Genomic DNA, 22172 nt, shown 5'->3' with positions numbered 1-22172 from the left:
TGAAAGAGATGGGAATACCAGACCACCTGACCTGCCTCTTGAGAAATCTGTATGCAGGTCAGGAAGCAACAGATATAACTGGACATGGAACAATGGACTGGTTCCAAATAGGAAAAGCAGTACCTCAAGGCTGTATATTGTCACCCTGCTTATTTAACGTATATGCAGAGTACATCATGAGAAATGCTGGACTGGAAGAAACACAAGCTGGAATCAAGATTGCTGGGAGAAATATCAATAACCTCAGATATGCAGATGACACCACCCTTATGGCAGAAAGTGAAGAGGAACTAAAAAGCCTCTTGATGAAAGTGAAAGAGGAGAGCGAAAAAGTTGGCTTAAAGCTCAACATTCAGAAAACGAAGATCATGGCATCCGGTCCCATCACTTCATGGGAAATAGATGGGGAAATAGTGGAAACAGTGTCAGACTTTATTTTTTGGGGCACCAAAATCACTGCAGATGGTGACTGCAGCCATGAAATTAAAAGACGCTTACTCCTTGGAAGAAAAGTTATGACCAACCTAGATAGCATATTCAAAAGCAGAGACATTACTTTGCCAACTAAGGTCCGTCTAGTCAAGGCTATGGTTTTTCCTGTGGTCATGTATGGATGTGAGAGTTGGACTGTGAAGAAGGCTGAGCGCCAAAGAATTGATGCTTTTGAACTGTGGTGTTGGAGAAGACTCTTGAGAGTCCCTTGGACTGCAAGGAGATCCAACCAGTCCATTCTGAAGGAGATCAACCCTGGGATTTCTTTGGAAGGAATGATGCTAAGGCTGAAGCTCCAGTACTCTGGCCACCTCATGAGAAGAGCTGACTCTTTGGAAAAGACTCTGATGCTGGGAGGGATTGAGGGCAGGAGGAGAAGGGGACGATTGAGGATGAGATGGCTGGATGGCATCACAGACTCGATGGACGTGAATCTGAGTGAACTCCGGGAGATGGTGATGGACAGGGAGGCCTGGCGTGCTGCGATTCATGGGGTCGCATAGAGTCGGACACGACTGAGTGAATGAACTGAACTGAACTGATATCAAACACTAACTAGCATTCATTGAGCATTTGTTATATGCCAAGAACTAGTATGGGCTTCCCAAGTGGCTCAGTGGGTAAAGAATCCACCTGCAATGCAGGAGACCTGGGTTTGATACCTGAGTCAGGAAGATCCCCTGGAAAAGGAAATGCCAGCCAACCCATTCCATTATTCTTGCCTGGGGAATCCATGGACAGGGGAGCCTGGTGGGCTACAGTCAATAAGATCACAAAGAGTTGGACATGACTGAAGTGACTGAACATCCATGCATGCATGCACAAGAACTAGTATTGGAAAATTACATGAGCTAATTCATTTAGTCCTCATAAAAATCCTGAGTGGGATTTTTATTACTGTTCCCATTTTACAGGTGAGGAAAATGAGGCACAGAGAAGTTAATTTGCTCAGGGCCATACTTGCCAGTTCCAAATCCTAGCAATCTGTTTCCAGAAACTACACTATAAAACGCTATACCATGTTACAGAATGAGGAAAACTTTTAACTCATTGCTCTGCTGCCTCACAGACATCTTTCCTACGTACATGTCAAATTCCATAGCGTGTTAAAGAATCTGCCTGCAATGCAGAAGACCCGGGTTTGATCCCTGGATCGGGAATATCCTCTGGAGAAGGGAATGGGGCTCCACTCCAATATTCTTGCCTGGACAACCCAATGGACAGAGGAGCCTGGCAGGCTACAGTCCATGGGGTTGCAAAGAGTTGGACATGACTGAGTGACGCTACTACTACTGCTTGGAGTCCAACGTCCAATCTATGCTTCAAACCTTCCCACTCCATGCCATCCCCAGGCTCTGGGCCCCTCCTGCCTGTTTCAGGGAAAACCCAGCATGGGAAACAGGTTTATAGACCCGCCAACATCCACCTGCTCCGAAACGTTTCTGCCCCATCTCCTCCCTCCTGCAACCTTGGCTAGATTGTTGATTCCAGCAGTGCAGTTCTCATCTGGAAAGGAAATACTCAGGCTAATGTGTCAGCATTGCCCTTTGGCCCTGTGTCCCAGCTTAGCCTGTGCAGCCAGGGTGATCATTCACTCAAGATCTTTGGGCGTCTTCTTCTTCTTCTTCTTTTTTTTTTTTTTTTGCCACACCATGAGGCATGCAGGATCTTATCCCGACCAGTGGTAGAACCCATGCCCCTGCACTGGGAGCTCAGTCTTAACAACTGGATGGCCAGGGAAGTCTCATTAGCCTTCTTTTGTTGTTGTTCAGTTGCTAAGTCATGTCCAATTCCTTGGGACCCCATGGACTGCAGCATACCAGGCTTCCCTGTCCTTCACTATCTCCCTGAGTTTGCTCACATTCATGTCCATTGAGTCAGTGATGCTCTCTAACCATCTCATCCTCTGCTGCCCCCTTCTCCTTTTGCCTTCAATCTTTCCCAGCATCACGAGTTTTTCCAATGAGTTGGCTCTTCACATCAAGTTGCCAAAGTACTGGAGCTTCTGCTTCAGCATCAGTCCTTCCAATGAATCTTCAGGGTTTATTTCCTTTAGGATTGACTGGTTTGATCTCCCTGCTGTCCAAGAGACTCAAGAGTCTTCTCTAGCACCACAATTCAAAAGCATCAATTCCTGGTGCTCCGTCTTTTTTTTTGGTCCAATTCTTACATCCATATGTGACTACTGGAAAAACCATAGCTTCGACTACACAGACATCAGGCTTCTTTAGATTTTCTTTTTTGAGGTAGTCAAAGGAGAAATGGGAAATGAATTGGTTATTTACTTGAATCACTGAATGTAACAATTGTCACCGTTCAGATTTCAACAAAGATACATTTTAAGCACCCATAATCAGACAGAGTCAGACATGACTGAAGCGACTAAGCATGCACGCACGCAAGCACTGGGCATGCCACCATGCTGGGCACCAGGCCACCAAGGCCAACAGGACATGGTTCTAACCCTAGGGAAGCAAGGGGAGGAAATGTGTCGATAATTAACTAGAGTTCAGTGTGTGAACCTCCATTGCACAGTTCTTTCTGAAGAACTAAGGGTTCAGGGAGAACAAAGCCACCAGCAGGGAAAGAGGGACAGAATAATACTTTGAGTTGGGTTTTAGAGGATGAATAAAGCGTCACCCAATAAAGAAGAGAGGAAGGGGAAAGAGGAAAGAACCAGAGGAAAAGAGGAGGGGAGCTCATGGGCAGAGGCATGAGTGGATGGAAACAGCCTAATTGGGGAAGGTCCCACGGTTGGGAGCACCTAGCATGCAGGGCATCAGGATGGTGGGGGCTGCTGTACCCGATCTGTAATGCCCTAAAGATGGTGGGATGCTCTGGAGATTTATAAAGTGCAGTTTGGGCAAGGAAAACTGTGGAGGCAGTTGGAAGAAGGTGGGAATTCGTTCACAGTGAGTCTGTGCACAGGACGTTAGATGCAAAGTCTGTGGCAAGGCAGGTGTGTGCTGTGTTGAGGGAGTCTGGCTGTTGTCCTGTGGGGTACTCTACGATGGTTTCCTAGTGAATTCACCAGAGTCCAAGGGAGGGGCCTAAATCAGAAACCACACTCATCAGCTCCCCTAGAGGGATGGTCTTTTAGGGAAAATCCAAATTTACCAGAGTAACACTTGAAGGCTAATCTCCATTTCCAATAACTGTCAAAGCAATAGCAATGATCAATTTACATCAATTTACATTTACAGAATACCAATTTACACGAGATGCATGCATACCATCTACAAAAGAGCTACAACTGACTTGCCCATTTTCTCTCCATGACTGAGATGTGGTGGGAAGCTGGTCCACTGAGCTGCGAATCAGAAGCAGCAGTTGGTCATGAGAGAGATTTGAGAGGGCTGGAGTCTCTATCCACGTGGCTGTCGCACCTCCAGGGCTGGACGCGACCCGGCTGCGGGCCAGACCATCTGCTCCAGACACTGGTGGACCAGCTCTGCCAGGGCGGCTCCGCAATGCTCCTTTTCAGTGCCTTCAGACAGCCACATTCTTTTTTAGATTCTCTGGTCAGCCTCCTCTGGCAGGTTTGCAACTGAACTGGTGTCCTTGGATTTTCTCAACCTTGGTTTCATGTTAGAATCAGTGGGGGGAAAGGAAAAAGCTGCTAATATCTGAGCTTCACCTCCAGAAATTCTAATTTTATTGGGCTGAGATGCAGCCTGGGTGCGTGGAGTTTTACAAGCTCCCCAGTGATTTCAATGTCCTGTCAAGGTTGAGAGGCTTTGCTTTAATGCAACTGCAGATTTCTGCTCTGGTCCACTGAGTGCTGATTTTTCTCCTAGAGGGCCACTTCCCATGGATCAGGTGCCAAGTGCTTCTCAAGCATTACATTGTTTAATTATTTAACCAGGCTGCCAGGCAGTGGAGAAGAGCAGTGGCGTGGAGGAAGGAGTCAGGTATTATTCCATGAAGACCTGGGTTTGATCCCAGCCCCACTGCCTACCAGTCAGGTGACTTGGGGCAATTTACCTAATCCCTCTGAATCTTTGAGCCCTCATCTGTAAAATGGGAATAGCAATATCTGCTTCTTAAGGCAGTTGTGAGGAATAAATGAGGCAGCAGATGGAAATCCACTAGCCCAGGTCATTGCCACCACCCTGGCTCCATTCAATGGGAGAAGTGGGAGAGGCTGAGATATCATATTCTTTGAGGGTCCTTGAGAAAGTGGGGTGCTCCCCCATCATATCCTGGCCCACGGACTACGGCCAAGGTGTATGTTTGTTGTTGGTGTTTTATTACAAGCATCAAGAATGACTTTGGGTAGTTTTTTTGTTTGTTTTGTGTTTGTTTGTTTTTAATATTTAATGCGAGAGATCTTAGTTGTGGCACATGGAATTGGCTATCTTCCTTAGAGCATTTTGGATCTTTAGTTGTGGCATGTGGGATCTAGTTCCCTGACCAGGGATCAAACCCAGGCCCCCCGCATTGGGAGTGTGGAGCCTTAGCCACTGGACCCCCAGGGAGGTCCCTGCAGTGTTCATTTTCTTCTATTAATCAACAACTTTATTTACAAAGTAGTTCATACTTTAAACAGGGCTGCTGCTGCTGCTTCTTAGTTGCTCAGTCATGTCCGACTCTTTGTAACCTCATGGACTGTAGCCCACCAAGCTCCTCTGTTCATGGAATTCTCCAGGCAAGAATACTGGAGTGGGTTGCCACTTCCTTCTCCAGGAGATCTTCCTGACCCAGAGATCGAATCCAGGTCTCCTGCATTGCAAGCAGATTCTTTACCTTCTGAGCCACCAGGAAAGCCCCATGTTAAACAATATGTGCACCCAAATTAAGAATATAAACCCTTCTTAATGAGGTGCACGGGCAGTTGGCTAAAGAAAAACAATTTTCAGTGGGAAGGTAACTGAGAGTCAAGCTCCGCTGAGAACACTGCAGGCTCTTTCCCTTCACAGAGGTAAGGAGGAGGGACGGAGCAGAAGCTGCAGACACCCACCTGCAGGGCCTGAGTGGAGAAAACCTGGTCACCCCTTGGCACAGGCCAAGTGGAAGGGCGAGGACATGAGGCAGACACTCCTGAGATGCCAGGCCAGGGAGCTCACACTGACTGTGTGTGTGTGGGTGTGTGTGTGTGAGTGTGTGTAGTGCTCGAGGTGTAAGTCCAACAGTCCCGGAGGGGCCACTTTCCCAAGCATTCCTCCCACTCGCCAGGCTCCCTGCTAACTTTGCTGCTCTGACCCTTTGGATCTCTCTAGGCTGCTTGCCTCTCTCTTTGGGAGGAAAGGTATGTTCCCGGGAAAGCCTTCCAACAGGGTCACCTCCTCCATGACTGTTCTTGAGTGTTCCCTGTGTGCAGCCTCCCTTGTGCCCTCTGACCCCAGTGGGGAGCCCTATTGTACACTCCTTGGTCAGCAAGTGAGCATTAGCAGCGGAGCTCCCCTACACAGATGTCAGCCTAGAGCCACAGGTCCCCTCTCCCCATCCCTGTATATGGAGAAGCAGAGGTGGACCAGCCAGGAGAAGCAACCCTAACCCTCCTCCACCCCGCCCCGCCCATCTTTAGGGGGCAAGATGAGAGCATTTTTACTTGTCATGGTTCAAATTTCTTTAAACAAGAAAACACAAGAAAGTCAAAATATGACATTCTCCGGGGGTGAGAGAGTAAAGAAATGCTGAATCACTGAGGTGAGAAGCAAAATAAAAATAATCGTCAATAGCAAACCAGCTGCGCCTTTAACCCCTTCCCGTCAGCACTTTTCACCATGCGTTCACGCATGCTAAGTCAACTCTGCGCAATCCTATGGACTGCAGCCCGCCAGGTTCCTCTGTCTATGGGATTCTCCAGGCAAGAATACTGGAGTGGGTTGTCCTGTCCTCCTCCAGGGGATCTTCCCGACCCAGGGATCGAACCCGTGTCTCTTTCATCTACCTACATTGGCAGGTGGGTTCTTTACCACTAGCACCACCTGGGAAGCTCCACTTTTCACCATATGCTGCTGATATTCTGGAATCAAGAATGTGGCTCCTGTGACTTTTAAGTCTTTCTATGAAAGTCCTTTTGCCAAAACTTAATTCCTGGTTGAGTCTGGGTCCAGGCAGCTCCTGTGAGAAATGACGGGATTTCCATGTAGTCTGAACTTCCGGTTTCCTTCTGGTCACAAGCTGAGCTGTACCCAAATCTCTGTGCCCTGAACTCTCCTCTTGCCAGGACCTGCCCTTGCCAGTGTCCTCCCCGAGGGCTGGGTCTGCAGTCATGGTTTCCAGCTGGGGTAAGAACCCCGTCTCCTCCTGACCTCACAGCCCCCTCGAGAAGGAAACACTAGACAGGATAAAGCAAACTATAGATGCAGACACCACAAGGGTTCCTTTAGCCTGGAGGCACCTGAGAAACTCGGGCTTTGAGGCCTACCTGCCCCTGGCCTTACTCCTGCCCCTACACTCCTTTCTGGAAAATGTCCCAGTTCTTATTTATGTCCATCCGAAGTCCATGGCCAGGGAGGGGCAGCCAGGATGTGAGGCCCTGGCGGCTGTTGCTTGACTAGGTGGGACTGTCCCCACTGGGACACCTCCGTATGCCTGAGGCATCCTCAGCGCAGGGACAGAGGAGGACTCTAAAGCTGAGGAAATGGGGAGGTGAGGATTTTGGAACCTGTGGCAACAGGGACTTCCCCTAGAACCGCAGAGGGAAATACCACAGAGTGGAAACAAGTAACAAGGGGAGGGGGAGGAGAGAGAGAAGAAAGGGGAGAGAAGGAGGGAGCCAGGCAGGGTGACAGGGAGTTGAAGGAAGCACCTTATAAGACCTGGGACACAGGCCTGTGGGGACCCTGTCCTGGGGCTCCAGAGAACAAGTGGTCTGTAGACGCCTCACCTTCATATTAAAGACCCAGTCAGTACAGAAGAGGAGATTTACCCAGTCAGCAAAGACCCAAGAAAGCTTCTGTAGGTACTTAATGTAACTGAACTGTACATTTAAAAATGGCCCAGTGAGGGCTTCCCTGGTGGCTCACTGGTAAAGAATCTGCCTGCCGATGTAGGAGACATGGGTTCGATCCCTGGTGCGTGGAAGGTCCCACATGCTGCGGGCGACTAAGGCTATAGGCCGCAATGATTAAGCCTGTGCTCTAGAGCCTGGGAGCCACAACTACCCAGCCCATGTGCTGCAGCTACTGAAGCCTGTGCGCCCTACGGCCCATGCTCTGCAACTAGAGAGGAGCCCCCGCTCGTGACAGCTAGAGAAAAACCAGTGCGGCAACAAAGATCCAGCATAGCCAAAAATAAATGAATGAATGATAAAAAAATTTTAGTGGCCAAATGGTACATTTTATGATGTGTGTAAGTATGTTGCATAAAAGCTGAAGTAAAAGTTTTATGCTATGTCATACCAAAAAAACGAAAGGAAAGGGTACAGTTTCTTTGGAAAAGTGCCTGGTAATTCCTCAAAAGGGTAAACACAGAATTACCATTTGTTGTTCAGTCGCCCAGTCATGTCTGACTCTTTGCGACCCCATGGATTGCAGCACACCAGGCTTCCCTGTCCTTTGCTAGCTCCTGGCGTCTGCGCAGACTCATGTCCATTGAGCCATCCAACCATCTCATCCTCTGTCACTGCCTTGTCCTCTTGCCCACAATCTTTCCCAGCATCAGGGCCTTTTCCAATGAGTTGACTGTTTGCATCAGGTGGCCAAAGTATTGGAGCTTCAGCTTCAGTCCTTCCAATGAATATTCAGGGTTGATGTCCTTTACCATATGACCTAGCAATTCCATTCCCTGGTATACACCCAGGAGAAATGAAGGCATTCACTCACATGAAAACTTGTACACAATAGCAGCATTATCCATGTTCAGAGCAGCATTATCCATCATAACCAAAAAAGTGGAAACATAGTATGGTCTATTCATACAATGGAATATTATTTGGCCATAAAGTAATGTACTGACTCACACTACAGCATGGATGTCCCTCAGAAATGCTACACTGAGGAAAAGAAGCCAACCACAAAAGACCACTCATTGCCTGAATCTATTATATGAAATTTCCAGGATCTAGGCACGTTTGTCGTGACCGAAAGGTTTAGTGGTTATGTAGAATTGGGAAGGGGTTGGAGGCAAATAGAAAGTACAGTTAACACAATTTGGAGTTTATTTGTGGGGTGATGAAAATGTTCTAGAATTAGATAGTAGTCATGGTTATGCAACTTTATGAGTATATTAAAACCCATTAAATTGTACATGTTAAAAGCATGAACTTCATGGTATATGAATCATATCTTATTTAAAGAATAAGATTTTTAAAAACGTAAAAAAAATAGTCTTCTGGGGAAAGTATAGCCATGACTCCAGAATCCTTGCTGGTAATTCCTTTCCTTTCTGTGACAGGAACCCAGCAGGTTGGGATCCACAGAACTGAGAAGCTCCTGTCTCAGGCATCACAGATTCAGGATGCTCCCAGCAGGGAGGGGAGGCGAGGAAGGATGATGGGAAAGAGAGGACCTCGGGGTGTGAGGAGGGAGAAGAGGGCACAGGCTCCCCAGCTCAGTGCCCGTCCCCTCCTGTCTCCACACTCCCTGGCTCTGGGGCCCCAGCCACATTCCCCATTCCAACAACCACCTGGTTGTGGGAGAAGCCCCCATGGGAGAAGGTAGGGAGGTCAGGGACACAGGCAGGAGCCTGGGACAGGCAAGCCAGGGAGTTGACCTCACAGGACCCAGCATCCTGGTCCTCCCGAAAGTAGATGGAGTCAGCAGAATCCATGGAGGGCTCCTGGTCAAAGAAGTTGTAGGGTCGCAAGAAGAAGCCCACACCATTCCCCACTGTCACCGTGTTGGGAATGTCCTCTGCATGTGGGATGTGCAGGAAACCGACTGTCACCCAGGCCACCAAGTCCTAGTGGGGGAAGAAAGAGGATCATGAGGTCAGGCACTGCCAAGAACACCTCTGCCTCCCACAGTGGCCTCATATGGAAGGACTGAGCTCATCAGCCAGGAAAAATGTGAAATCAGAACACTTTCTCCCTTCAGTTCAGTTCAGTTCAGTTCACTTAGTGAGTCCTAAAGACCCCTGGAGGATTCTGACTTGGAAGAAAGTGAGGAGGCTCGTGCTTGCTCCCTCCTCCTCCTCCCTCACCCCCACAGGCCCCCTCTCGACTCACTTGCCCAGCAATGGTCTCATTGTTGATGAAGTCACTGAAGTCCAGGGTGGGGCTCCAGGGGTCGTTCAAATTATAGATGCTGGTGCTGCTGGGCTCCCCCTCCTTCCGCTGGGTCACGGCCAGCTGGTACCTGCAGGGGGTTTGGATTAGACCCACAAGATCATCGACCCATCCTGCTGCCTGAAGCTGCACTGAGGAGAGGACATTAATGGGAAAGGAGCATAAAGGTCTTAGGGTGTCCAGCCTCGTTCTCGTCCTCTGTCCACTTCCCACCCTCTCTCACAAGGTTCCTGCATGTGTTCAATATCACGTATCTCAAACATCTACTGGAGAAGGCAATGGCACCCCACTCCAGTACTTTTGCCTGACGGTTCCCATGGACGGAGGAACCTGGTAGCCTGCAGTCCATGGGGTCGCTAAGAGTCGGACACAACTGAGCAAATTAACTTTCACTTTTCCCTTTCATGCACTGGAGAAGGCAATGGCAACCCAGTCCAGTGTTCTTGCCTGGAGAAGCCCAGGGACAGGGGAGCCTGGTGGGCTGCCGTCTATGGGGTCGCACAGAGTCGGACACGACTGAAGCGACTTAGCAGCAGCAGCAGCAGCAGACATCTACTAGCCCTTCGTTCAGACTTCAGGTGGGACTGTGGCTCATGCCTCCATGCACATGGGACTCTGGACCTGCATGCACAGGCACAGGCATGGCCTGATTCCCATCTTAGGTAAGTTTCAGTATCTCACGGACCTGGATTTTAGGGAGGACTCCCTCAGAACTGTGCTCCTTTCTTCCTCTTTCCTTCCCTCCTTCAACCTTTTTTTTTGGTATTGGGGTACAGTCAATTAACAATGTGATAGTCTCAGGTGAACAGCAAAGGGACTCGGCCATACAGATTCATGTGTCCATTCTCCCCCCAAACTCCCCTGCCATTCAGGTTGCCACATAACATTGAGCAGACTTCTTTGTGCTACATAGTAGGATATCATTGGTTATCCATTTTATTTTTTTTAATTTTTGGCTGCACAGGGTCTTTGCTGCTATGAGCTCAGGCTTTTTCTAGTTGCAGGGAGTGGGGACTAGTCTTCATTGTGGAGTGTGGGCTCTAGGCATGAGGGCTTCAGTAGTGGCGGCTCAGAGGTCTGGAGTGCTGGCTCAGTAGTTGTGGTGAACGGGCTCAGTAGCCCTGCAGCATGTGGGAATCTTAGCTTCCTGACCAGGGATCGAGCCCATGTCCCCTGCATTGGCAGGTGGATTCTTAGCCACTGGACCACCAGGGAAGCCCAGTTTTAAGTATAGCTGCGTGTATATGTCAATCCCAAACTCCCCAACTACCCCTTCCCCTCACCCTTCCTTCCTGGCCACCATAAGTTTGTTCTCTAAATCTGTCAGTCTGTTTCTGTTTCATAAAGTTCATTTGTATAATTTTTTTTTTTAGATTTCGAATATAAGGCATGTCATACGATATTTCTCCTTCTCTATCTGACTTGCTTCACTCAGTATGACAATCTCTAGGTTCATTCATGTTGCTGCAAATGTCCTCCACCCTACCAATGTCCCTACCCCCATTTTATTGAGAGAGAAGTGACCACTGGTGGTTAAATTTCATACATTTTACATTAGGGTGTTCCTCCAAGGAACTTAAAGAAATTTGATTCAACTAGGTGGAGCATACTCCTTAAACTCTTATTTTATGTGGCTGGGTTTCAACTGACCTTCTCCTTTTGAGGAGCTGAAGCCATCACGTCTTTTAACGGCTGCGTGATATTTCATTGTGTATATGTTCCATATGCGCTTTGTCCATTCCTCTGTCGATGGACATTTAGGCTGTTTTCGCGTCTTGGCTGTAAACAGTGCTGTAGAGAGTGCTTCAGTGAACACTGGATACTTTTAGGACACGTGTATACATGAACACATGTATACTTCTAGATCATGTTTTTCTCTGGGTATATGCCCAGAGTGGGATTGCAGGATTGTATGGTAGTTCTATTTTTTAGTGTTTAAGGAATGTCCATACTATGTTCTCCATAGTGGCTGTACCAATTTACATTTCCACAAGTAGTATAGGGGGTGTTCTCTTCTCATCACACCCTCTCCAGCATTTGTTTACGGACTTTTTAATAACTATTTTGACTCAATCTTTTTTTATAAGGTTGTTTTTTTTTTAAATGTGGACCATTTTTTAAAAGTCTATTGAATTTGTTATAAACTTGCTTCTGTTTCATGTTTTGGCTTTTTGGCTGTAAGAAATACGGGATCTTATCTCCCTGACCATGGATCAAACCCACACCCCCTACACTGGAAGGTGAAGTCTTAACCACTAGACTGCCAGGGAAGTCTCTCCTCTCCAACCTTGATTATGAACATTTTAAACATACAGAAAACTTGAAAGAGTAGTATAGTGAACACCCACATACCCACCTCATAGATTCTACTGATGCCTTAAACATTTTTTCACATTTGATTCAGTATCTTTCCATTCATCCACTCACCCAGTAGGCTTCAATTTGAGCAGCCTAAGATTGTGGTTGTAGGAATGCATGTGTGTGAAAATGTGTGGTTATGAGTGTATACACACACCCATGGGAGGTGGGGAACCTGGGTTCCCAGCAACACGTAGCCTTTTGTACCATCCACCTCCCCCAGTGCCTGCCTTACATCCCATCACTCACCTTGCCCAGCTGAAGGCTCTCTCCATGGAGCTGTTCTGGGGCAGTGGCTCCCCAGCAAAGCTGACTGTCTGGATGCGGTAGCCCCGAGAGTGCCCCCACTTGTTGCTCTGCTTGCTGGCCAGGTACAGGTAGCGAGGGGAGGCCCCTCCCAGGGGGAAGGCGGCCTGCTCCTCTGTCTGCAGCTGCTTCCGGGTCACCTGCAGCCTCTGTATCTGGTGCTCGGGGCTCCAGGGTATCGCCGTGGGGACAAAAGCCATGTCCTCAGCCCAGACCCAGTTTTCCAGTCCTGCAGGAGTGGAGTGGGGAGACGGGAGGGGCGAGAGTTGGTCAGGCAGCTGCCCTTCCCGTCTGGAGTCTGCCTGCTCCTGGCTTCAGAGTAGGAACCAAAGACAAGGCCAGACTGAGTGTGTCCCTTGCTTCCCTCCCCTCTCCCTAGAATGTCCCTGATCCAGACATTTGGAGATTTTTCTTCTGGACATCATCTCCGGTAATAACCCCAGATGCCCTACAACTGAGTTTCCATTGGCCTTCTCCTTCTGAGGAGCTGAAGGGAGGGTAGTTTACCTGAGGTTGGAGCAGTCTAGCAGGCGATGTGCAGAGTCAGGTTCTTTCTGACCTGAGGAAAAGGTCTGCATATCATATCTGAAGCTCCATCATTAGAACTGCCTTCTCATGAACATAAACCCAGCAGTAGCTCAATTTACTGAACTTGGAGAAGTTCTACACAGGCAGTGTGCTAAGGACTTTACATGAATTGATGCTTTACTTACACAACAACCCATTTTATGGATGGGACAACTGAGGCTTTGGTGTGCCCCGGTTTGTCACCAAGGGCACGTGGCTAGTTTCATGGTAGTGCCGGAGACCTAGGTCTCAGTCTGGTTCTACACTGACTATACATGAGTACCCAGAGGAAACCAACATCAAGTGGCTCCAGCACACATGGACAGCAGACACGCAGGCCAGCAGGAAGGAAAGTCAGACCCCTGGCCCAACACTGCTGGAGCTGAGTGGTGTTTCCTATTGTTTGGGGTTTGGCACAGAATTAGGCACAGTATGTTGCCTACATATTTGTTTTGAACGAATTTATTGGAGTCCAGCTAGGTTCCACATGAGAAGTCAACTCAAGTGATTCGAGGCCAAGGAACAGTAAACGAAAACACGCCGGAAGCCTCCTCCATACTTTCAAAAGATTAGAGAGAGCAGAGACCGATTCAGCAAAGCCTCAGCTGCCTCTTGTGAATTACTGCTCCTAGTCCACACTTCACATTTTTTGCTTACGTGTGTGTTAGTTGCTCAGTCATTTCTGACTGTTTGTGAGTCCATGGACTGTAGGTCTCCAGGATCCTCTGTCTATGAAATTTCCCAGGCAAGAATACTGGAGTGGGTAAGCATTCCCTTCTCTAGGGGATCTTCCCAACCCAGGGAGCGAACCAGAGTCTCCTGCCTTGCAGGCAGATTCTTTACCATCTGAGCCACCGGTGAAGCCTTTCTACTTATAGATGATAACTACAGCCTAAGAGTTCTCTTTTCTGGTACAGCCACACGAGCAAACTCATATGGATAATACTAACAACAATAATAGCTAATACTTTTCCATGCGTATCAGGCACCATTACATGTGCTTTAAGGTTTACCGTAGAGACTTCTCAAGTGGTCCAGTGACTAAGACTCTGAGCTCCCAATTCAGGGGGCCCAGGTTTGATCCCTGGTCAGGGAACTAGATACACATGAATCAACTAAGAACTCGCCTGCAACCTGGTGCTGCCAAATAGATAAATAAATACACAAATATTTTTCAGCCTGGATGGCAGGAAGCTTGAGGGAGAATGGATAAAAGTATATGTATGGCTGAGCCCCTTTGCTATCTACCTGAAACTATCACAACACTATTAATCAGTGTTCTAAACACTATTCTCCAATAAAAAAGTTGTTTGTTTGTTTTTTTAATGGATTTCCCTGTCCAATTCAGGGGACATGGGTTCAATTCCTAGTCTGAGAAAATTCCATATGCCTCAGGGAAACTAAGCCCTTGCACATCAACTACTGAGTCTACCCTCTAGAGTCTGTGCTCTGCAATAAGAGAAACCACCACAAGGAGAAGCCTCTGCCCTGCAGCTAGAGAAACCCCACACACAGCAACAAAGACACAGCAGTAGAATGCCTTTCACTGGGGTTTCTCTGATACGGTCTCATGATTAGATTGAGCTTGTGTTTTTGTTTTCATGGAGTTTCTTGGGTAAGAAAACCACAGGAATGACATTACACCCTTCTCAGAGCATTGTATCATGGGGTACATCATGTCCTTATGTCTTATCACCAGTGATGGGGGACTCAAGCAGTTGGTTAAGGTGGTATTTTCCAGCTACCTCCTTTGCAAAAGTTACTGGGAGTTGGTGACGGACAGGGAGGCCTGGCGTGCTGCAGTTCATGGGGTCACAAAGAGTTGGACACAACTGAGCGACTGAACTGAACTGAAAGTTATTTCAGGGACTTCCCTGGTGGTCCAGTGGTTAAGAATTCATCTTCCACTGCAGAGGATGCAGGTTTGAGCCCTGGTCAAGGAGCTAAAATTTGACATGCCCTGGGGCATCTAAGCCCAAGAGCCACAACTAGCTGAGCCCTCACGTTCTAGAGCCTGTTCTCCACAACAAGAGAAGCCCGTGAGCCGCAACTAGAGAAAGCCCAACCATGATGACGAAGAGACCATGCTCTGCAATGAAGGCCCAGCTCAGCCAAAACCAAAAGTTATTTCAAAAGAAAAGATGTTTTCAAACAGTCACTAATCCTCACAACAACCTTATGAGAAATGCACTGTTAAACCATTTTTACACTTCAGTAAGCTGAGATACAAAGAGGATAAGCATAAACATCTTTCTCTCAGGGTGTGGGGAAAAGGGAACCTTCTTACATTGTTGGTAGGAATGTAAATTGGTGCAGCCCCCAAGGAGAACAGTACAGAGGTTCCTCAGAAAAGTAAAGATAGAGTTGCCATGTGATCCAGAAATTCCACTTCTGGGCCTGGGAGAAAACTGTAATTCAAAAAAATACATGCACCCCAAAGTTCATAGCCACCGTATTTATGATAGCCCAGACCTAGAAGCAACCTTAGTGCAACAACTGATGCTTAGATTAAGAAGATGTGAGATATACATATACACAGTAGAAGTGGCTAGTGACTACCATATTGAACAGAATAAAAGAATAGAAAAAAGCATTTCCCAACAAATGCTGGAGAGGGTGTGGAGAAAAGGGAGCCCTCCTACACTAAAACCTAAAAATAGAGTTACTATATGATTCAGCAATCCCACTCCTGGGCATATATTCAGACAAAACTATAACTTGAAAAGATACATGTACCCCTATGTTCATAGCAGCAGTATTTATAATAGTCAACACATGGAAACAACCTAACTGTCCATTGACAGGTGAATGGATAATGATGATGTGATACATATACACAATGGAATATTACTGAGCCATAAAAAGGAACAAATGAGAGTCAGCTGAACTGAAGTGGATGAACCTATAGCCTGTTACACAGAGTGAAGTAAGTCAGAACAAGAAAATCAAATATTGTACATTAACACATATATATCAAATCTAGAAAAATGGTAGTGGTGAACCTATTTGCAGGGCAGGAATGGAGACATAAACAGAGAGAACTGACTTGTGGACACAGCGAGGGAAGGAGAGGGTGGGACGATTCAGAGGGCAGCATTGAAATACTTTGTGTAAAATAACTAGTGGGAAGTTCCTATATAATGTGGGGAGCTCAGCCAGGTGCTCTGTGATGACCTAGAGGGGTGGGATGGGAAAGAGTGGGAGGGAGACTCATGAGGGAGGGGTTATATATATGTATACACACACACATGCTTATGGCTGATTCACATTGTTGAACAGCAGAAACTAACACAACATTGTTAAGAAATTATCTTCCAATTTAAAAATTTCAAAAATAATAAAATGCAGCACAAATTGACGTATCTATGAAACAGAAACAGATTTACAGCTACAGAAACAGATTTGTGGTTGCTGTGGGGGAGGGATGATTGGGAGTTTGAGGTTAGCAGACATTAACTACTGTATATAGAATGGATAAACAACAAAGACAGCACAGAGAGCTGTATTCAATATCCTGAGATAAACCATAATGGAAAATAATATGAAAAAAAATATGTATGTATAACTGAATCACTTTGCTGCATAACAGAAATTAACACAACATCATAAATCAACTAAACTTCAATTTTTTAAAAAAAGGTTGCTCTCACATTTGCCAGGAGCTCTTCATGTGGTCCCTACTGTACCTCCATTATAACCTAAGCCTCCTGAGAGCAGAGATATGGTTTCTTTTGTTAAACTGTTTTAGTGCAGCGCTTGGCACAAATATGCATTCAGTAAATATTTATTGTTTGCATGAGTATGATATGTTGTTATGTGAGAAATTATAACTTAGAAAATATATGTACCTTATGATCAAAAATTTTCAGTAAAAATCTATACCAGTATATCTTACCATGGGTCTTCCCAGGTGGCTCAGTAGTAAAGAGGCCACCTGCCAATGCAGTAGACGTGGGTTCCATCCCTGGGTTGGGAAGACCCCCTGGAGAAGGAAATGCAACCCACCCCAGTACTCTTGCCTGGGAAATCCCATGGACAGAGGAGCCTGGTGGGCTACTGTCCATGGGGTCGCAGAGTTGGTCACGACTGAGCAACTAAACAACCACTCTATAGTATCCTACATAGAACACACCGTGATATATTCTAGAACTGCAGGTGCCCAGTTTGAAAAAGGAAAGAATTATTTTTTTTAAGCATGAAGGAATAACTATCTAAAGTTGAAAATCTCTGAGGAGTTCGATGACTTTCATATTTATTCATATACTTGTACATCTTTAATGTTTCAAAGAGATTTTTCTTCTCTTTGGCCTCCCAGCAAGCAGGATATTAGTACCCTGACCAGGGATGGAACCCTGCCTCCTGCAGTGGAAATGTAGAGTCTAACCCACTGGACAACCAAGGAATTGGCACAATGAAAACTTTTAAATCTAGGCTTAAGACTTCATACTCTTGTATTGGAATCGCTGTCTCTGCCAGCACGTCTTACCTCCCACGTCCAGATCCACCTTGTAGTGGGCACTGTGGGTGTGGATGGTGCCCAGTGTGTTCTCCCGAACCTGGTTTCCGTATCTTCGGGCATCACCAAAGAGAAACACTGAGCCGATGTAGCCCGTGGCATGGAATTTGACTTCTATGGCCCCATTGGGGTGGAAGATCATATCCCACACATAGTCATAGTTGAGCATCGTGGACACAGACCTGAAGACCAGCACTGTCTCCACAACGCCCCCAAAATAGTGGGAAAGAAAATCTGAGTGGTGTCGCCTTAGGGGCAGGCCCTTGTTCTGCTCAAACACACAAAAGGCGTCTCGTAGTGTCTTGGGGGCTTGGGACTCCAGAAGGAAATGCCAGTCCACATAGGTAGCCAGATAGGGACAGTCCACCCCTCGGCTCAGGGGTGTGGAAAAGTACCCCAAACCAAAGTTGGCATCTGCATATCGGCCTCTCAAGGCATAAGGAGAATTTCCACCATAGATGGCCAAGGCCTCCTGGACACTGAGTTCATACACAATTCTCTCCCCTTGGAAGCGGATGTCGAAGATCCTAGGACCATTGAAACCTCCAAGGCCAAAGGAGAAAGTCCACAATGAGGAGGAAACTCGATTGCCCTCGATCTTGAAGCGGGGCCCCTGAGGATGGAACTGCAGAGGGGGAGTTGGCCCCGGGGGCACCTGGGACTTCAGGGACCAGGACCCACCTGTGCCGTTGTTTGGGATCACCACCACATTCACCTGGCCAGCCTCAAACTGCTCCTCCAGCTGGACCAGACTCTCATAGTAGCGACCTTGAAAGAACACCTTCTGGATGGTCCATTGGGCAGGGTCCAGAGCCTTATGGTCTACCAGAAGCTCCAACCCCACAGGGTGCAGGAAGAACCCAGCCCCAGAAATGTTGTAGTAGAGGCCAAACCACGTGGCCCTGTCCCCTGACTGCACGCCACGGGGAGCTGAGTTCATGGTCACCAGGTTCCCTCCTCCTTGTCTGTAGGAGCAGCAGCGGTGGAGGACACCAGAAGCCTTGGGCAGCTCTCTGTCGAAGATCATCTGGTCTATGTCCAGGTACTCTCGGAGAAGCACGGGGCGTCGGTAGTAGGGCAGGGGGCCCCCATGACGCTCCACGGTCACATCCCGCATGTAGGAGGGCTGGGGCAGCGGCCCCACCACCAGCTCAGTCACATTGGGCTGGGGTTGTCCGCCAAAGAAGACGATGGCCAGTGCCTCCCGGGCAGGTGGGGGGCTCCCCCTGTCCAGGTGGGCCAGGGCTGCCGCCTTGGGGGGCAGCTGCAGCTCTACTGAGAAGATGCAGTTGTCTGAGGGTCGGGCCTGGGCTGCATCCACCAGGTCTGGCTCCAGCTGCTGGGTCAGGAAGCTCATCACAGTCGTCAGCTCTTCTCGGCTCAGGTCTGCAAACAGCTGGCTCTGGTCAGGGTGTGTCCAGGGCTGGACACTGAGGGATCCGGAGGGGCAGCGGGGAGGCAGGCTGGGATGACATTGCTTCCCAAATCCCTCCCCATTCCCAGCACTACCTTCCTCCCTGCCCATCACCAGAAGAGTCCACAAGGACAGAAAAATGAAGATGAACATCTCTAAAACTCCTGGTTGTCCTCAGCCTCTTCAATCGGAATGCAGAATGCAAGATAGACAGACAGACAGGACCTGGGTACTCAATGCCTCTTTCAGTCTCTGGAGGTTCCTGGCTCTGGGTGGTCCTTCTGGGCAGTGGCATGATGGGTAAATTCAAGACAAGCAGCCAAGGAGAAGGGATTGGCAGGGAGTGGAGGTTGGGTGCAGGCAATGGTCAAACCAGGCTTGGGAGGTGGGACTGAGGTAGAAACCTGGACTTTAAGTGGGGCACGTCAGCCTCTGTCTTCCTGTTCCAAATCAAACACTCAGGTTCAAGGTTGGGGCACAAAGTGGAGGAGGGCTGGGTTAGTGAGACACAGCTGGAGGGAGGAGAGGAAGATGTGATGGGGGAGCAGAAAGGGACTGTCCTTGGGCTTCTCTCCTGGCTGCAAGCCAAATACACCTGAGCACAACCCTCCAGCAGGATTCGCTCCTTCCTTCCTCTAGTCTGGGAAGCCCTCATCACTGTCTTCTGCTTCCCCATCACCAGAATCCTACAGGCACCCACAGGAACCTGCAGAATCATGCTGAGAACACAAAGCACCAGGGAGGAGCTGGGGAACTGAAGGGCTGAGCCATTTCAACATATTGGAGGCCCTGAGCTCCCTGAGTCACTGGAGGGAAACATTTGGGGGATGGAACCAGTAACAATCTAGAGGGAGTTGGGAGCTGCAGTGTATGAAAGACCGTCTCTCTATCCCAGTGGATCATCACAGGTCAGGGTGCCTGGAACCCTGGCTGTGAACTTGCATCCTGGGCCAAGTTATAAATGCATCCAGCCGACATGGGGCCCTCTCTCCCAACAGGTCTTTCTCCCTGTTCTTCAGAACCTAGCTTCTCTCCAGCTCATGGACTCATCTCCATCCACTGTTGACCCAGCAGGGAACCTGGGCTTGGAACAGGACAGAAAGGAGCAGAAGCTTCTGTGCTGTGTGAGCTCCTTGGATGCGACTCCCTCAGGTCAGAAGCTGAGCAGCATCTGAAATCTGTTTCCTGTCCTTCACCTCCCAGCCCTGCCTGGGCTTCCAGCAGGCAGAAGTCACCCCTCCCCATTGCTTCTCATTCCCCTTCTTTGAAGAGAGACAGAGAGAGTGAGTGACAGCAAAAGAGAAACTGACTGAGGTTTAGCATTTTTCTTACACATATACAGACAAGAGGAGGCAAAGGGATCACCAGAGGCCACACCCATTTTTCTGGGTTCAAACACTTGAGAAAATTGAGCCCCCAAGCCCATGTCTCAACTCATTTTAGCTTTCCCTACCCTGCTGCTAAGTCGCTTCAGTCGTGTCTGACTCTGTGCGATCCCATAGATAGCAGCCCACCAAGCTCCGCCGTCCCTGGGATTCTCCAGGCAAGAACACTGGAGTGGGTTGCCATTTCCTTCTCCAATGCAGGAAAGTGAAAAGGGAAAGTGAAGTTGCTCAGTCGTGTCCGACTCTTCGAGACCCCATGGACTGCAGCCCACCAGGCTCCTCCGTCCATGGGATTTTCCAGGCAAGAGTACTGGAGTGGGGTGCCATTCCCTACCCTACCCCTTCCTAAAACACAAGTTAGTTTAAAGAACAGAGTCAAATCTTGTTGGGCCTGTTTATTATTTGAATAATAATAAATGAATATTAATACAGTCATATGGTTCAAAATTCAAAATTTTCGAAACTGTTTATACTACTAAACCTCCCATCGCCTCCCATCTGAGTCCCCATCTCCTGGTTCCTCTCCACAGCAACAACCAGTGTTACCCATGTCTTCTGAATACACATTTCTAAGATATGAAAATATGTATTTATGTGATCCTTCCCTGTAAAACACAAGTGGAGGTGTCCTATACACACTTCTGTGCTTTTTCTTGTTCACTGGATTATGATTCCCTATAAAGAGATATAATTACTTTTACAGCTGCATAGTTATTGCTCTTTAAGAGTGTATCAGGATTTATTTAATCAGTCTTCTAGGGACAAGAGTTCTACTGCTTCCCATCTCTGGTTATTTGCAGAGGCAGCCCAAATCCAGGCTGCCACCACCCAGCTGTCCATAGGAACAGCCTGTGTGGAGGCTCCACCCCTAGAAACCCTGGCTTATTTGCATGCTTACATATGATTGAACAGCACCTGGCCCCATGGTGCTAGTGCCTGGTCTTCCTGTTTTGTCTGCCCCACCTCCCCTGATGGCTACTGCTGAGTACCGAGGGCACTGGTCACACACACACCTGACACAAAATGACCACTCTTCATTAGCTCTGGACCCACAAAGCTATCTAAAGTGCTGCCTAGAGCTGCTGCTGTCTCCATGACCAGCTTCTGCCAGAGGATGCAAGGTCCAAGGCAGATCTATACAAATGGGCAGAAAGAACTGTGAAGAGACTCTCTGCCCCAGGACTGGGGAAAGGGGAAGCTCCCAGACACAGGGAGCCAGATGGGGACTGTCCTCTCAAGCTAGATGTCCCTTGCATTTTCAGACTTCTACAGGCCTGGAGTCAGGAGAGGAGACCAGAGTTGAGAAATGAGAACTGGGGAAAATCTGCTCAGAGCAGAAAGGGAAATCCCAGAAAATAAGAACAGGTAAGAAAGAACAGGAGGTCTGGCTCAGTCTCTCGTGGGGTCCCTGGATCCTGGTACGCACAAGGTTTTGTTTGAGCCCTCCGAATGTCTCTGGCAGGTATGGGGTTTGATTCTAAATGTGATTTCACCCCTCCTACCATCTCATTGGAAGGATTGATGCTGAAGCTTGAACTCCACTATTTAGTCAACTGATGCGAAGAACTGACTCATTGGAAAAGATCCTAATGCTGGGAAAGATTGAAGGCAGGAAGAGAAGGGGACGACAGAGGATGAGATGGTTGGACGACATCACTGAATCGATGGACATGAGTTTGAGCAAGCTCCGGGAGTTGGTGATGGACAGGGAAGCCAGCCTGGCGTGCTGTTGTCCATGGTGTCTCAAGGAGTCGGACATGACTGAGGGACTGAACTGAACTGAACTGAAGAACAGGAGGGGGTTAAACAAGAAGGAAGAGAGAGAAAGAGGACTAGAATGAGAGGAAACATGGGCCAAAGAGCTCCTTCCAGCTGGACTCCTGGATTCACCTGGCAGAAACCCTGCCCAGGGCACCTAGGCAGCCATCCCCATAGAGAGCCCCCATCCTCCCCTCCCCA

General features: G+C 48.1%; 1 protein-coding gene across 3 annotated transcripts; it reads right to left on the bottom strand.

Moving 5' to 3' along the window:
• Positions 1 to 8581: 8581 nt before the first annotated feature.
• Positions 8582 to 21091, bottom strand: LOC138447595 (primary amine oxidase, lung isozyme-like). Of its 3 annotated transcripts, XR_011259910.1 has the most exons (5): positions 17385 to 21091; positions 12275 to 12560; positions 11318 to 11458; positions 9608 to 9737; positions 8582 to 9342 (listed from the first exon to the last, which is right to left on the bottom strand). XR_011259910.1 is itself a non-coding variant. In XM_069603783.1 (4 exons), exons 1-4 carry the CDS (start codon positions 18979 to 18981, stop codon positions 8992 to 8994), a joined length of 2364 nt encoding a protein of 787 aa, XP_069459884.1. In that variant the 5' UTR covers positions 18982 to 20516; the 3' UTR covers positions 8582 to 8991. The 3 variants fall into 3 exon arrangements, 2 of the variants coding, with proteins under 2 accessions (XP_069459884.1, XP_069459885.1); XM_069603783.1 differs by lacking the exon at positions 11318 to 11458 and having other exon boundaries at positions 17385 to 20516; XM_069603784.1 differs by lacking the exons at positions 11318 to 11458; positions 17385 to 21091 and adding an exon at positions 12839 to 12892.
• Positions 21092 to 22172: the final 1081 nt, after the last annotated feature.

Source organism: Ovis canadensis, chromosome 11 (genome assembly GCF_042477335.2).
Source record: "Ovis canadensis isolate MfBH-ARS-UI-01 breed Bighorn chromosome 11, ARS-UI_OviCan_v2, whole genome shotgun sequence".
Lineage (NCBI taxonomy): Eukaryota > Metazoa > Chordata > Mammalia > Artiodactyla > Bovidae > Ovis > Ovis canadensis.
Note: the sequence above shows the minus strand (reverse complement) of the source record. Positions and strands in the feature narration are given on the sequence as shown.